Genomic DNA, 17,799 nt, shown 5'->3' on the forward strand with positions numbered 1-17,799 from the left:
TCCCCAATGATCTTAATGACTCCACACCATAATCTTCCCTTAATTTCAACTTCTTTTAGTTTCTCATTTTAAGTACTCTAAAGAAAACATGAAAACTAACTGTGTCTCAGGATGCCTCTTGTCCAGTGAATATTAATTCATGATAGTACTATTATTCCATGTGGGAGAAAGAATCCTCTAAAAATAAACAAACAGACCTCTAAAAAGGGGGGGAGGGAATGCATTTAATTACTTTAATAAGAAAAATGCAAATCTCATTACAGCATGCATTAAAACATGACAGAAACCATAGCCTCTTAATCCTGCCAGATTTATAAAAATGAAGAGAATCTAATAATGAAGTGGGTGACTGAAGGACAGATGAATCTGGTTTCTGTGCTTTCAAAAAAAAAAAAATACACAAACCCCAAAGCATGTTATTTTTTGACAAACCATAAGCCATGACAGGAGATTATCACAGGAGACCTCTGGTTCATTTTGCATGAACTTCCAACTGGAATTCCCTCCACACTCTTCAAAAAGTATTAATTTAGATTATGACGTGAGTGATCATCTTCTTAAACATTTATTCAGGTAAACAGAACTCTGTATTGGTTATGAAGATTCAAATTGGCTGTTTATCATCTGGGAGTCTTCCTCTTCAATTTTGGAGTTGATTTTCATTTAGGAAGCATGGAGATTTTATCCAGGGTCACTGTTGCTGTGATTTTCTGAGCCTTTTAAAAAAAATGCCATTTTAAGACTTTCACATTTTGTTTTCTTATGAATTTAGCCCAATAGAGGAAATATTGCTGTATTTTAAAAACTATTCTTGGGTGAAGAATGAAGGTCAGGCTTATTAATCTTTTCTGACCTTATTTGTTTCATTGATAGACACCTCCTATAATAGTTCAATTACAGACTGTAAAATATGATGATGCACACTTCTTTTCCATATTTTCTAACCCAGATTCAAGAGCAAATTTATCAAGTTAATTTTAAATATTCAGGTTTAAAAACAATAAAAAATGAGCATCATAATATCACAGATTTTATCTGGAACAAGGAAACATTTTCATACTGCTAATTGTAACACAGGTTCAGTATCCCTAATCTGCAAATCCAAAATCCAGAATGCTCAAACTTCTGAAACTTCTTGAGAGCCATTGAAACTTTTGAGCAGGAACATGATACTCTAAAGAGTTTCAGATTTGAGGAATTTGGGATGCTCAAGGTTAAAGCTTATATACATATTTGACAAAAAAGTTCCCAAATCTGAAACACTTGTGGTCCCAAGAATTTTGGAAGAGGATGCTCAGCCTGTACTGATGAGGCTCAATCCATCTAATTGTAAATTACTCCTCCGCCTCCCTTTTTTCCTCCCTTGTAATAATGGTCTGGCTTTGTGGAAGTTACAGAGGTTTAAATTACTTTCACTTCCATTGGAAATCTAATGCCCTTGAATAAATGCTAGGGGTCTCTCCTAGTTGCCTAGTTGTTATTTGCCAGGTTAAATCACAGAATATATTTCCACAGCAATTTACAAGAACAGATTTGGTTGCTGAATTCAGATCATGAGAGCACTTTTGACCAATGCAACTTCCTAGTTCCTGTTTCAAAATTCTTTCTTGATTTTAGTTGGTTATATTACATCAGTATAGTTCAGTTTATTCCTGCATCAAGTATAATATACAATGTATTACCCCAGGTGACTATAACAATTAAACAAAGAAAGAAATTTGCTTTTTCTTCATTCAATTGAAGTAGCCCAGTTGATATCAGAGCTTTTCATTCTTTCATTGTTGTGCATTTTTTAAATCTAAATTTTGTGAGTAGTGTTGAAATGATGATTTTATTTTATGGCCAATTTCTTTGTATCCTTTGTTTCCATTAGATGTTTTTCCTTCTTACTTTTTCCTTTAATGTAGCATTGAAAATTTCACCCACAAATAAAGATTCTTCAAAAAAGCCTTGTTGTTTGGCAAGAATGTAGTCATGTCTTCAGATAATGTTTTATTGGTAGCTACTGCAAAGAAAAGGCAACATTGTTAGTAGAATCCAAATTGCACTCCTATGATAGCTTTCTTGAAAAGGGAGCATGTTCTCTCTTAAGTACTGAATACAGCATATATAGTAACTCCTGATGTGTGGTTGTCATGGTAATGAAAATGCAATGGTCCTTTTGCTCCATTTGAGTAAATAGATATGGACAACTTAGGGAACTTTATGAGACATAAATTATTTCTGGTTGATGGCTGTACAGAGTACTGAACACCTTCTTGTTTAAACATATTTCTAGCTGTGTGTTTTCTGGACTAAGCAAATGTAATTTATGCTTCAGAGTTAATAAGAACATGTCTCCTCTTGGAATTGTTCATCCATCTGAAATATGTTCGTTGTTACCTGAGGGAAAGCAGAGTTAATGAATCACAAAACAAAATCATAGTAGGGGAAATTGTACCCTCACTCTTTCCAGAGACTAGTTTCTGATAATTGCTATTAAATGGACTGAATAATTCTTTTAAAATCATATCTTTTTCTTACTTTTCCAAATTGGAAATATTTGAAATATAAAGTATAGGCATGGTGAGGTGAACCTGTATCCATTTAACTGATATAGTTGGATATCTTTATATTATTATAATTATTTTCTTCTTAAACCTTTAATATTTTCAATTGTTTAAAAAATGTTCTTGAACATCATATAACTTAGTTTTCCCAATTCCTTTTACCCAGTGTATTTACAAACATTTTGCTTCTTCTTCTTCTTTTTTTTTTTTTTTAAACATACTTGATTCAATTGTACTCCAATCACGGTCACAGAAATGACAGGTAAATTTCACCGAAATCTTAACGTTGTAGTAGTTTGTGATTTGTCCACTTGATTTTCTCCATTTTGTCTTTGTGGACCATTTGCCTTTATTTCAGTAACATTCGTTACTATGATAATATTTCCTTTGAATACCAGGCTAAAAGGTCAGCTTTTTATATAAACATCTAATTGTGGTTTCTCAAAGTCTAATGCTGTTGAATTCCCTGATTTAAACTTATTGGGAATATGTCTCTGGTAGATTTAACCTATTCTTTTCATTCCTTTAGTAAATTAATATAGTCTTGGATTATTTTTTTAAAAATCTACATTTGCTACAGCATCTAAGAATACAATAACCCTCTTTATAAAATGTGTTTTTTCTATTTTTCCCCTGTGCAAATTTGCATGTATTTGTTTCCGCAATATTTTATAATTTGAGGGGTACAGTCTTACTTGAAATTGATAATAAAATTGCTAATAGTTCCAGAATGGCAAAGATTTCAGAAAATTTGCTTTCTGGTGTTACCTTGCCCTGTCAGTGGTAGTAGCTATACCACTGCATGAATTCATCTTAGACCCTTGTATAAGTGACTCTAATTCATAACTCTAGTCCACCTCAGAAGCCACTGTCCTACTACCATTTGAAGATAAAAACTACTCTCATCAAGGTTCCTGACAGCTTTACCTCTAAAACTAAAGCAGATGACTTTATTCTTTGCATTTGGCTCTGTTACTAGGGCAGAATTTTTTTTTTCCTGCCCCCTTCACTGGCCATAGCTAGGCTGCATGCTCAGAAACTGCAATGGGAGGACACTTGGTGAAGCCAAGTCAGTTTCAATCACTGGGCATTAACCCTACAGAGGTTCTGAGCTCAAAGGCAGTCAATTGCTTAGTGGTGAAGTTATTTGCCCCTTGAAGGTTGAGCCAGCTCTGAGCCTACTGCTCCCCGCTTCCCTAGGTGTGATGAGTAGAAAATGTTCCCTTAAAAATACAAAGTGGAAAGTGCTAGGGAAGTCCTGAACTTCCCCACAGGCTCTGGTTCCATGGTGGAATTCAGGCTCTTGCAAAGATTGCAGGCCTGGATTTTAGTTCCCAAATGAGAGTGCCTTTCCTCCCGGCTTCTGTTTGTATTCATTTGAATTTGCTGAGTCTGATCATTGTAATTATCCCTGGTATTCATTTTGTCAAAGTGTATTAGTGAGAGATCAATACTATGGATCAACCCATTCACTTTCTACTTGTTTGGGTGTATTGATTCCATTTAAATAAAATTCAACGTGCTGTATAATGTTTGTTTACCCTGACCGTGGTTGAGCATTTCCACATCCTCACAGATTATGTTTGTGTCATTCATTTGACTAAAAATTCTTGGTTTCCCTGGGGTTGCCATGTAGCAGTCCTCCAGTGCTGGCCTGAGCTGACCTTCCCTTTCTCCATAGGTCTGATGGACGCCGCTGGTCCTTGGCTTCCCTCCCCTCCTCTGGCTATGGGACAAACACACCCAGTTCTACTGTCTCTGTAAGTGCCTGCTTTTTTCTCCCTTCTCCCTCACAACTGCAGAGCTAATGAGTGGGCAATGTTTTCTCCGGGTGTTTCCTGGTAGGAAAGAGGAGATAAATTCCACATGTCTCCTACTGTGAATAGGTTCCGCATCCAATGACAGCCTGACAGACACAGAAAGGACCATCTTTTGCTGCAAGCTTCTAAACAGTTGCACATAAATTGTGTAAGATCCAGGATCACAAGTTTGGAGGAGATTGGGAACTTTGACTTTAATACCACTTGGTATAGTTTGGCGGGGGAAAACACAATTTGATGTTATTGCTTTGGTTCCATGCCAGTGATATTAATACTGAAAGTGCCATTAAACTTGGATAGGCTTGGTCTTTTTTCTTGTATGTTTTAGGTAGAAGTTTGTTTTGTTTTCTCCTAAAAACAATAACAACAAAAAGCAAGCTGTAAATTCGTAGGTGCCTTCTAGGTAAGGACTTTTTGCTTTTGCTTCCCTTTCTTTTTCTTTCTTTCTTTCTTTTTTCTTTTTTTTAACTAGGAAAGGACTTTTAAGGAAAGATGAAAAGGACATTAAATAAAAAGGCAAGATGAAATTATGCAAAAAGGATAGAGGAAAAGGAAGTTCTTGCCCCAAACTAGTAAGATTTTCAACAAGAGGCCTATCAATTACTGGACACAACTCAATAGATTAGATAACATGGGTTTATAGTTCAAATGAGTGGCATTGTTGGGTATCTGTATCCACAGGGCTTTAGAAACCAGGTGGTCATTTAGAAAGGCCCAGGAGGTCTGAGGTACCAGCCAGGAATATGGAGCAGTGACTGTAGAGCCCTTTTGGATGCATTTCCTTCCTCATTTTGTCAAAATCTGTAGTTTCCTATTTAGGGATATCCATCTATTGTGTTTGCTGCAGCCCAAAGCACTGTGCTAAGCACATAGATTCAAGCACTTAATAATGCTTGAATTGACAAGAAACTGCAGTTAAATTGATAAATGTTAATTGGTATATCCACTGCCTTAATCTTGTGCGTTTTCCAGAACCCTGGGTGTAATAAAATGTGGGTTTTCTGGATCACCTATTTTTGTTTTTCTTTCTTTCTTTATTTTTTTTTTTTAGTTGTAGATGGACACAATACCTTTATTTTATGTATTTATTTTGATGTGGGCTGAGGATCGAACCCAGTGCCTCACACATGCTAGGCAAGTGCTCTAACACTGAGCCACAACCCCAGCCCCTTCCAGAGCACCTTTAAAACTGAACTGCTAAAATCTGCTGAATTACTAAATACTTTCTCTTATAGTGTTTTATCGAAGAGAGGTCATTTATTTTCCAAATATTATTTCCTTTGTTGTAGTATATGAATTTATTGTCCTTTGAGATTATTTTTGAGAAACATCCTAACCATCTTGAGAAGTTCCAGTGGCTCATCAGTCTCACATCTGTAAAAATATTGAATGGCATCACCAAATAAAATTGTCACTAATAGTGGAGTCATCATTGGTCTTTATGACAGTAACTGCTCACAGCTCCACATTGAAAATATAGAAAACCACAATGTGAAAACAAATGCTGAAATCAATTGACAGGGAAAAAAAAGTATTTTTTTTTTTTTTTTAAGTTCTAAGTGCCATACTTTCCAAGATCTTTGGGTATCTTTATTTAGAGCCAAACATGAATAAATAGATGCTTGACTTTCTGTTCTGTGGCTTTCTTGTACTTATTCTCATTTAATTCTCCCTAGACTCAAAATTTAAACTCATGTTTCCCGACTTCAAATTCTTTTATTTCAGCCCTATCAGCTTGCAGTGCCTTTAGTGGAGTTTATTATAGTTTGGATGCAGAAATCTCTTTTGCAAGAAAAATAGCATGCAGGACCTCTCCTTTCCATCTCTAGTATATAGTACACCATTAAAAAACAAAACAAAACAAAACAGAATCTGTAAAGGGGTAAGTTATGTGGAATTTGGACTACACTGCATATGAATAATTTTTAAAATAACATCTTTAAAAGTACATATTATGATGTAGAACTAGTCTAATTTCTAAAGTGCTGGGGTTCATTGAGTCCTGGCAACAATAGCTGTGATGTAGTTGCTTCCGTCTTTCTCATTTTATGGATCAGAAACTCAAGGGGCTGTTTATCAACCCCACACTTACCAATATGAATACAACAAGTGGTCTAAACCTTATCTTTTAGCTATTTCTAAGACATTTATATGACATTTCTTAAAACAAACTTTGTAATTAGAAAGTTTAACATGGCCATCAAAAAATTTAAAAAATAAATAAATAAATAAATAAAGTTTAACGTGACCATCAATCATAATGGAGCCACTGCTGTCCCTAACTTCTATAAAGAAGAAGTTACCTGGGATGGTTTTTAGCCAAACACACCTACTCTGTTTTAAACACTTTCTCTCTCTAGCATTTCTCTTATTGAAGAAGGTGATATGTGGTTGTTGATATCAACATTCCTCTGTTTTCTGTCAAAATGAAAATTTAGCTTCCAAGATGTTCTTTTGCCAAAAATCTGAAGGAGCAGTTTAATCTGTGGACTGGAGGTGCCGTTGCATAAAAGCACAGCTCTCTTTTCTCCTTATTGGTTGTTGATAAAAGGGATGAGCAAAAACTAGAAAAGCCAACTTTCTCTCTTCTTCATTTTATCTGTGGTCCTGTCCTTTAAATATTAGAGCAAAATTTGTGTAAAACTGCCTAGTAGTTACAGTATCTTCTTTCCTAACTCTAATGTGCATCACTCTTAGATGTCTCATTAACTATTAGTCATTTAGCCAATCAAAAATACACTTCACTTATTTTTAAATAAAACTATAGAATATATACAGATAAAATTATAAGCCTTCTGAAAATACAGTTTAAATTTTACAGATAATTGCATTGTTAGCTGAACTCCAAAACTGCTTATGCTGAAATGTAAACATTATTATATCATTATCCTTTGGGTATGATGAAAACTGTAAAATTGCCCACATGTTAAAAATGCTATATTCTGAAATTGTAAAGATTTGGTCATATGAAGTCAATCAGTCTTTCCAGAGACTATTTAGTATTGAAACTCTCTTAGCATCAAATTTTGCAGTTAGAATTAATTTGTGGAACTTTTCCAAGATAATATTCAGATCATAATTTTAATTTTGAAGTAAGTAATGTGGAATTGCAGTAGTTAGAAGACATTCCTTCATATATTTCCCACTAGATAAATTATTTTCTGCTGAGAGAAAGAGTGGAAATAAGAATATAAACACTCATAAATATGAGGTATGACTGTAAAATTATATTGCTTTTAATAAATAACAAGTAGAAACTTAGGCATGCATATGCATACTATCCTTTGCAGAATGGTTATCTTGAGAGAGTAAATGCTTATTTGAAATTATATCATTACTCAGAACATGTATTTGGAACTCTCATTGCCTTGAAAACTGGCAGAGTTTTTTTTGTGTACATCTTCATTCTTTGAAAAGGGATATGATTTATTCCTTAGTCAAAATCATATGCAAATTAGTTGGAGAACAAGACTCAGTGATACCACATTGAGAGGAATATGAAAAAATGAGACTTAATTTATTGGAAAATTCCCAAACTAATTCTTGAAACTCTTCTAAAAGTGGTATCTCAACACTGTTTTGACTAACAGAGAAGAACTTTTTCAATAAGCATTTGAGAGCAACCTCTGGTGGAACATTCTTGTAGTTCCAGCAACTTGGGAGCCTGAGACAGGAGGATCCTTTGAACCCAGCCCGAGTACCATGAATAGACCCTGTCTCAAAAAGATAGATAGATAGATAGATAGATAGATAGATAGATAGATAGATAGATAGATAAAGTCTGTGAGGCCCATGGACAGTGGAGACTGCATTTGAATCCTTCTGTTGCCCTGGGAACTCTCTTCTCTGGCTTTGAAGTTCTCCTCTGAGTCTCTCATTTCTGCTGAAACTGAACATATACTTATGTTTGTCCAACAAAACTCACTTTGGGGGCCCCATTTAATACCTTTTTATTCACCCCTCCAGGCCATTTCACTATGCTGCTATTGTCCTCATTGCCCTGGGACCATCCTTTTGGTTTGGCCCTAAGTCCAGTTACACCTTGCTCATTCCAGCCGAGATGAAAAGAACTCTCCCCAGAGAAGCTTCCCACTTCCCTAGTTCTCCAGTACTAGGTTAGGACAGCCCCTGTAGCTTTACATCACCAGTTTATCATGTTCTCTGTCACTAAACATGGGCCACATTGCTTAAGAGGTTATGTAAGTTATATGATAAAATTATTTTTAAAATTCTAATGTTTAATAGCTGTTACCATTTTGTTACATTTGCTACAGCTGTTTTAAAAGACATATGTTTATTTTATTTAATAAATGTTAAAGATATCACCAAAGCCTCTCCCTCCCTATTCTCTCTCCTTCCTTCCTCCACAGAAGACCCCTCTCTGTAGTCCATTTGTATTGTTCTTGGTGATTTGTGTGAAATTCTTGAACCTGCTGTGGTTTGGAAGATTAACCTTATTAATTTTTATTTTTAGATAAGTAATGTGATCTCTTGTTCTTTACATAGTAGCCCAATAGCAATTGGGCCAGCGGCTTAGGATAGAATCCATTACTATTTCTACAGCAACTTGAATCAACATTCACACTCAGTGGATTAAATAGATATTTTAAATAGCTTACATTTGAATTGATACTTTGCCATCCAAAGTGATTTCTTTAAACTTATGAACAAACTTTTGGGTTTTTCAGTCTTGAGATACAGGAATGTAGACATTGATTTATCTGAGACATATGTATAATTTTTCTGAGTGTTGAACCTGGGGTTTCACATATTCTAGGCAGGTGTTCTACCACTGAGTTGCATCCCCAGCACTATGTATAGATTCTTAAATCTCTTGTTCCATTTGCTAAGTTCATTGTCTTTATTGTTACTACCACCACCTCTCTCCTGCCTGAATTGATTTTTTTATTATTTTCCTGAATTCTTGAATTGACTAAGGTCATGTGTTTTCTTTTTTTCATAATGAACATATTTAAAGCTGTACCTATTTATTCTGAATAAAGCTTTGTGTTTATCTTCTAAGTCTTTCTAGTAGTGTTCTCATTTTTATGGTTTATAAAATAATCTCATTACACTACAAAAGTGCCTCTTTGTCTCAGTCTGTTCTTAGTAAGGCATTTTATAATTTCAAGGTATTTGGATATTTTTAGTCTCTAGCTGTTATTTCCTAGTGTTACTGCATTGCAGTGCGTTGGTATTTACAAAGGTGCTCTTAATGTACAGACAGGTTTGGTTTTTTTTTAAATAAAGCCTTCTAAAACTGACATTTTCAAATGAGTGGCGTCTTTCAAAATATGCTTATCTTAAACCATGTTTCCACTTAACAATTTCTCGATCTCTTGTATTAAGAATGCTAAGAGTTTACCTCTCACTAAAACTTTCAAACTGCTTTATAGCTGTATATCCCAGATTGATTTAAAGTGGTGCTATTTAGCTGTTCATCTTTTCTACCATACCGTGTTCTAGGTGTTGAATACTTTCAAAAAGCGAAACAGCCAGGTACAGTGGTGCATGCCTGTAGTCCCAGCTACTCGGGAGGCTGAGGCAGGATCACAAGGTTGAGACCAACCTGGGCAACTTAGTAAGCCCTTGTATCAAAAATTTTTTAAAAGGCTGGGTATGTAGCTCAGTGGTAGAGCACTTCACTGGTATGTATGTGAAGCTCTGAATTCAAATCCCTAGGAACATTAAAAAAAAAAAAAAAGTGATAGCCTCAGTGGGGGGGAGGGGGGCAATTACAAAATTTAAAAGTATGATCTTACTGAGAAAGCTTCTTTAACCTTTCTGTTTTACCCATGACACATATTGATGGTAGTGGCATCAAAGGACAGCATGCATTCTTTTTGTGGGGGTAGGTACTGGAGATTGAACCCAGGGATACTTAACCACTGAGCAACATCCTTAGCCCTTTTTGTGTTTTATTTAGAGACTGGGTCTTGCTGAGTTGCCCAGGGCCTCACTAAATTGCTGAGGCTGGCTCTGAACTCGAATTCCTCCTACCTCAGCCTCCCTTGCCTCTGGGATTACAGGTGTGTGCCACCACACCCAGCAACATGCATTCTTAATAGAGATTTCACCATGTTATTCCTGATCTCACATCATATCATTTGTTATTTACCTAAAATCACAGTGTTTAATCATGAGAACAGTATAAGTGAGGCTACCATACTCAGGTAGGAACTAATCTGTGATACAACGCACCCAGCACTCAAATTGCACTCCACCTCTGCTTTTTCCCTTTGGCTTTACCTGGGTTCTTTTTATTGTCTGAGCCTGGTTTTATCCAGAGAAGAAATTATCTTTTGGGAAACTGTCCTTATAGACAAATGAGATATAGAAGGTAAACTGACCCCTCAGAGAAAATGGTCAGAAATATAATTAGGCCGTCCTTGTAATTATAACACAAAAAGGAAGCAATATAAAATGTGGGTATCACCCAGGTTTGGTGCTTTGTTTTAGAGACAGTCTTATAACTTTATTTTGGTTTGTTTCAGTCATCCTGCTCCTCCCAGGAGAAGTTGCATCAGTTACCATACCAACCAACGCCAGATGAATTACACTTCTTATCGAAACATTTTTGTACCACTGAAAGCATTGCCACTGAGAACAGATGCAGGAACACACCCATGCGCCCCCGTTCCCGGAGTCTCAGGTGTGTGTGGGCCCGACCACAAATTTATGTCCTGGAGTATGTGTTTTCAGCCATTTTGAGTGAAAACCTTTCATTTTTTAATTCATATGAGTTAACTAATCTGTGAATTATCATAAACAGAGTGTGACTTTTCCATATAAAAGATGACATTGTTAATTATTCTGTGGCACTGTCTTGTTTCTTCTAAATTTTCATAATTTGCTAATTACTACTTTAATGGTAACGGTGATGGCCTTAGGGGGCTACCTATAGAAACTTGTAGCCATTAGAAATTTTAAGGCAATCTATCACAGCTCCAAGAGCAGTTAATATTAAATGAAGAGGAAGAAGGTTGGCCAAAAAGGAAGGAGGATATTTTTTTCCAGATTCCATATTATAAAAGCCCACCCTAATCTTTTGATTCATTGGTCACAGCATAAGTCTTACCTTCTCCAGGACTCTGAACAAAATTTCAGCAGTTTGTGTCTCCTGAATTTTGTGGATGTCAAATGTAATCTACTATACATTGGGTAGGGACAGTTTTTTTTTTAATTTTTTTAATAACCTTGTTTCTAATAGTGTATATCACAGTCTGTTTCTTCAGGAAGCAGATTCTAAAGTACAGATTCCTGTCCAGAATGTTCATTAGGGATCCTTTTGGGAACCAACACTTTTGGAAGGGAAAGGAGAAAGTGGGACTGGGCAGAGGCAGTTCAGCTATAATATAGACCCAAGTACCCCTGAGGAACTCACAGGGAGTTGTCCCTGGGGCCAGATGGCCACAGTCATTGGTTTGTTATTGAAACACCCTGGGAAGGATATGGCACTCTAAGAAGAACTTTGCTTTAGCCAGATGACTCCTTGCAGCTGGGCCATCCTGGAAGGGTCTAACAGGTCAGCATTTCCCCTTACAGCACTCCAGCTGCCTTGGCAGCAAGTCCTTCTTAGAAGGGAGTCATCCAATTGCCCATCTTATTGCCCAGTGACAACAGATCTTGACTCTGTGAAACTGGTATACGTTGACATAGTAAGGATGTAATATAAAGAAAGTCAGGTGTTCACCAAGTATAGCCACATTGATAATTGTGGGGATATTTTAGAATATTCTGAGATACAAAATAAAAGATAAGTTGTACCAGTCCATCTAAGGGACACTGTGTTTTACTGCCATTTTGTTTTGTTTTCTTTTATTAAATTCCTGGCATATCTTGTACAAGTTGTACCTACCCCCAAATGTAAATACCCTAACGTTCTACACCAGGAAGGTCACAAATGGACTACTAAAATACAGGGGAAAACAACAGTTGTATGCCTCTGTTTCTTAGTGTATATAATGCCTACCTCAGCATCCCAAATACATATTTGCTAGGCTAGAAAATGGATTTCACTTACGACACCTGTGCCATGGAGAACTCTCAGCCCTCTCCAGTGGTATGTGGCCGAGCGCAGGTGTATGATAAAAGTGTGAAATTACACTGTTAAACATGTCCTAGATGCTGCTGCTCATGGCTGCCCTATTTTGCATGATAGTACAATTCATTAATAGGTTTCTGCAACTACATAAACTCATACTACATGTAGAATATAGTCTCAGTTTAAGAATGTTTTCTGAACTGGTATCATATGATAATGTTTTTTATGGCATTTTATTTTTTGAGCCTGCTTTTTGAGTCCTTTTCACAATGCCTCTGTGTTTGTGGGTATGTAAGTGTCCACATGTACTAATGACTGATTTTATTGGTTTATTACCTAATACAGCAAACTTTCCATGTAAAGGTTGCATTGTACTTTTGATGCAACTCACTGTTTATAAATAAAAAGCTTATTTTCATTTCATGCTGTGGCAGGTTTAAAAGGATAATTTGCTTTGCTTGCAGCCCTGGACGTTCCCCCGCCTGCTGTGACCATGAAATAATTATGATGAACCATGTCTACAAAGAAAGGTTCCCAAAGGTAATGAATTGAATGTAAGATGTGTAGCATCTAAATGAACAGGCAACATGGGTTGAGCATCTGTAAGGTGATTTTGTCATAGGAAGTAAGGGTCCTATCCAGTAATGATTTGCATTAAATAGCACTGCAGCTTTCTTAAAAAGGGAAAAATTTTAAAAAAACAATAACAACAAAAAACATTAAGCTAACAACTGCTAAGGACTCTCCACTCTGTGGGTGCTCTGAACTGGCTTTAAAGTGAATGCTCGGCTTGTGCCCCATGCCTAGGTGGGCCTGGTGCAGGGAGGGTCTGCTTTTCAAAAGCCCCTCCGCCCTTTGTACTCCTTGTACCTGTGTTCTGGACCTGCTACTGTGTTGTCAAGTAGAGACCCATTTTCTCCCTCTGAAGCTATAGATTGGTGTGTCATCAAAGTTGTTATTCTTTTTAAACCTTATTTTCCTTTTCTGCGACTTCCCATCTCTTTAGCTGTGATATTTCTAATTCCATTGCTAAAGAAAGGAAGTTACAGTTGCAGTGTTCCTCAGTTAGGCTGATAAAAGGAATTTGATGGAGCCAGAGTACAGTTTGTCCAAGGACTGTAGCCAAACCCCTTGCCTGCAAGGAGCTGCTCTCCTATGGTCTCCTGTCACTTTGCCTCACCTCTGTGTCTTATCCACCAAAGTATTTCTGCACATTTGGGAGAAGGCAACCTCTCCATATCATTCTGGTACCTCACCCCACCCTTTTGTTGACCCAGGCATAAGAACAAAGGGAAATATTTGGTTTCATAAATCAGGAATAGAGTACTTATTATTTGTAATGAACCCTATATTGATGTCATTGATTGAAGCTGTTTTAGCTATTTATCACATGTCCCTTGCTCACTAGGGAGACAGATACTTACCATGGCTAGTTAATGCATGTTCAAACCTTAGAGGAAAGCAGGAGAAAGGAGGAAAGGGAATCTCCCTTCATATATAATTCATGCTACCCAGGAATATTGATCAGGCAGCAGGTGATCACAGAGAAGGAAATGAAAGTTGGAAAGAAAATTTTAGCTTTATTTTACCAAAGGAATTCCCTTGGCATTTTGCACAAGATGTAGCTTTTTGAGGGAAGGATAAAGATGATACAAGATGCTTGCTCCTTGTTTATTGAAATCTAGCCAAGAAAACAAATTCTGGGCTCATGCTGTGGAACTGAAGCAGCAGTCCTGAGTTTTGAGTAAGTAACAAGAGAAGAAATATTTGATATTTTTGACAGTCTATCCCCAAAAGCTCAAGATCTAACATGAAAGCACAACAATTCCAGATATCATTGGAGTTATTTTAAGAATCTTATTTTGGGGGCTGGGGCTGTGGCTCAGTGGTAGTCCACTTGCCTGGTATGTGTGAGGCACTGGGTTCGATTCTTAGAACCATGTATAAATAAATAAATAAATAAAGAGCTATCAACAAATAAAATTTGTTTTTTTAAAAAAAAGAATCTTATGTGGATCATTTTATATTTGATGGGATATGGAAAAAGAGGGATTGGCAATTCTGAAATATACATTTTCACTTAAATACCTTGAATCCTTATTATCTTTATTCCAAATGATGAGATGGGGTGGCCCCTTCCTACTCCTTCTCTCCCTCCTCTTTATCTTCTACATCAGGTTTAGCTTCATAGCAAAATTAAGTTAAGTGCAAGGTACAGAGATTTTCCTTACTCACCCTGCCCCCGACACGCCTAGCCTCCCCCATTATCAATATGCCCCACTAGAGTCCACATTTACATCACAACACTTGGTGGTGTGCAGTCAGTGGGTTTGGACAGATGTATAATGGCATATGTGTGCCATTATTATATCATGCAAAAGTGAGGCTTCTACTTTTTTTCCCCTCCAGTATGGGGATCAAATTCAGGGCCTCTCACGGGCTAGGCAAGCATTCTGCCACAGAATTATTAAACCCCCAGGCCAGAATTCAGGTTTCTTTTACATTTACATTTTAGAATTCTGTTTAACATCTTGCACAGATCTCTGAAAATGCTAAGGAAGCATGATGGCTGAATTGTTTACATGTGTGTCTCCATATGTTACACCTGTGTGTGCATGTGTGTCTTCTCTGAACAGGCTACAGCTCAGATGGAAGAACGTCTAAAGGAAATTATCACCAGCTACTCCCCTGACAACGTTCTTCCCCTAGCAGATGGAGTGCTTAGTTTCACTCACCATCAGATTATTGAACTGGCTCGAGATTGTTTGGATAAATCCCACCAGGGTCTCATCACCTCACGATACTTCCTTGAATTGCAACACAAATTAGATAAGTTGCTACAGGAGGTAAGATCCATGCACCATGCATATAAAGTTTTCTGATTTGTTTTGCATTTCCCCTAGAAAAAAGATATTTTACCATACCGTTTGCTTACAAGTGGTAACTATGAGATGGCGTTCACATTCTAGGGAAATAAAGAAGAGAGAAAAAACCAACCTGATTGCTACTTGCTATAAGTTGATTCTGGTCATTATGTAGAGTAATAGAAAGTTAATGTAATAACCTTTACAGGAACCTTGGGACTCAACAATCTATGACTCTGGGATAAGTGGATTTTGAAGGATTTTGAAGCAGTGATTCCCCCACCTCTTACCCATAAAGTTAGAAATTGCCTGAGCATATGTGTGTTATTTGATGGTGTGCTATCTAATTCTAATATCTGAAAAAGCTAAATGGAAAATTGCTGGCTCCTTCCAGGCTATGAGTCCTATTAATTAACCTACATGTGGTGTTGGGTAGTAAATGGTAACTTATATTTTCATTAGTGTCAGTTCTTCTTCTAACAAAATATCCAATTTCCAAAATGACAGATAAAAGCAGGAACTGTCTCTGCCTAGCACTTGCATGCCTAGCTCCTGATAACACCCAGGACAGGAAAGGAATGTTTGTGGTGGAAAGGAATTACTGCATAATATTGCTCTTCTGACTGAAATTGATCAGCCACAGCCTACAAGTGAAACCTATTTAGCCTATATATTTAGATTTATAGTATTTCTCTATCTCATAGGACATAAATTATGCCCATGTAAATACAAGCATAGGTGGTTTTCTCTAAGCATGAATATATAAATATTCACACAAAAATGAAGTAAAATACCAGCATCCCAAGTTTTGAGAAATCCATCTGTCCTTGCCCCACAGAATTTAGTTCTGGCAAGATAAGACTATTCTTCTCTGGCTAGAAGCCACTATTTTTCTTCCCTTTCTCATCCAAACTCACAGAAGAGTTTTCTCTGCTCTTTTGCCATTGTTCACATTTCAACCTGTTGCAGTCTACTAGAGCAGTGCCTCTTAAACTATCTTTGGGGGTGAAAATATTGTTTTTGATTTTTATTGTCAATTTCCAATTTACCGTGGACCAATTCTCCCATAAACTAAAATGAAAGTGAATTTACAGGAAAATGGTCATGCCCTTGGGTGACATGGCCATGTAAACTTGCTTTAAGAGTTGCTAAATTCTTATTCTCAACAGTTGGCTTAGCTCATCACACACTAATAACGGTTCATTGACTGGCACCAGTCTGCAGACACACTTTGAGTAGCACTCTGCTGGAATATAAAGACTCTGGGCAAGGATCTTACATGCTTTATCCAGGTAGGATGGTATGTAACACATAGAAGGACCCAAATATTAGTTGCATGAGTGGTGTCCTCTCACCCACCAGAGGCTGGTAGAGCCCCTAGCTATTTTACTGGAACCAGTCTATTCTGCAGTATTCAAACTCTTTTCCCTCTTTATCCCTTTAACATATTCTTTTATTCTTGGTACCTCTCTGACCACTTCTTCGTGGCCTCTTCCAACTCATATTTTTCTACAAATTAGTTTGCCCACAGTTTCATCCTGGTTCCACTCCTTCTGCTCTCTCTTCTGGAGATATTGTTGACTATCTTTAATGAAAGACATATGGACTCCAGTGGTTTCCAGTCCATATCTCAGGCCAGCAGTGTTCTCTGACATTTCAGATTTGTATGTCTGCCTACTCAATGTCTTCCCACTTGGAGAGCCCTGCAGAGTAGCAGTGGGCAACCCACTCTGTCTGCAGCTGGACTCAGCATTTCCTCAACGAAACCTGCTTCTTTATTCTTTGCCTCCATTATTGACACCACCATCTTCTCAGTCACATGCTAGGACTCCGAGTCCTACTAGACTGTCTCTTTCCCTACATGATGCAGCCACTGGACTCTCATAGTTTTCTTCTTAAATATTCTCCAACTTTCCCCTCCTGTTCTCCTCTCACTTCCTGACTTGGACCCTCATCCCCAATGATCTGCTTTCCTCCAGGCCTAACCCTTAGATCCGCCACCCTTCTGTGCAGCTGCAAGGACATTGGTCTAACACTCCCCAGTGTTCTATTCTATCTACAGGTAAAAACCATAATATGGCCTACTGCTTGTGTCCCCCTGGGTGCATACAGTGCGCTATAATGATTATCAGGGGGTCTCGCTTTACTAGCACACAGCGGGCTCTTTGAGGAAGAGGGGTCATCTCTAACTCCCTGGTGCATGGCTGGTATTTATTCATCCTTAGTAAGCTGGAAGAGAGAGAAGAAGGAAGAAAATACATATGGCATGCCAAACATTTGATCTATGATTATGGAGCATCAAATAATCTAATTTTTATATTCCTTTTAATTAAATCAGCTTCTTGGAAATGCTGGCAACACTATGCTTATTACTGTATATGTGAATACCTTGGAAACTATGTTTGTGAAATGGTGTACTTTTGAACAGACAAGGCAGACCTGAGAGAAGCTCTGCAGTCAGGCTCTGTGAGGTTTTCCATCCTGGATTCTGCCATTCTGTCCCAGGATATTATCATAATCAC

The 17,799-nt window shown here is 37.2% G+C and overlaps 1 protein-coding gene and 1 long non-coding RNA gene across 18 annotated transcripts in view; one reads left to right on the top strand and one right to left on the bottom strand.

Annotated features, from left to right (window-relative positions):
- Positions 1–17,799, top strand: part of Mast4 (microtubule associated serine/threonine kinase family member 4) — a 565,691-nt gene that overhangs the window by 490,084 nt on the left and 57,808 nt on the right. For all 17 annotated transcript variants that reach the window (XM_058583078.1, XM_058583079.1, XM_046456189.2 and 14 more), the window contains 4 exons: positions 4,231–4,309; positions 10,864–11,021; positions 12,878–12,953; positions 15,050–15,259. In XM_058583078.1, coding sequence (XP_058439061.1) covers positions 4,231–4,309; positions 10,864–11,021; positions 12,878–12,953; positions 15,050–15,259 — 523 coding nt within the window. The remainder of the gene's footprint in view (positions 1–4,230; positions 4,310–10,863; positions 11,022–12,877; positions 12,954–15,049; positions 15,260–17,799) is intronic.
- The window catches only part of LOC124100623 (uncharacterized), a 102,117-nt gene continuing 84,523 nt past the window's right edge, over positions 206–17,799 (bottom strand). Inside the window, exon 4 of the long non-coding RNA XR_006854358.2 lies at positions 206–2,005. This is a non-coding gene — a long non-coding RNA (uncharacterized LOC124100623). The remainder of the gene's footprint in view (positions 2,006–17,799) is intronic.

This window comes from Marmota monax, unplaced genomic scaffold (assembly GCF_021218885.2).
Source record: "Marmota monax isolate L192 unplaced genomic scaffold, Marmota_monax_Labrador192_F-V1.1 WCK01_AAM20220418_F8-fsc00130, whole genome shotgun sequence".
Taxonomy (NCBI): Eukaryota; Metazoa; Chordata; class Mammalia; order Rodentia; family Sciuridae; genus Marmota; species Marmota monax.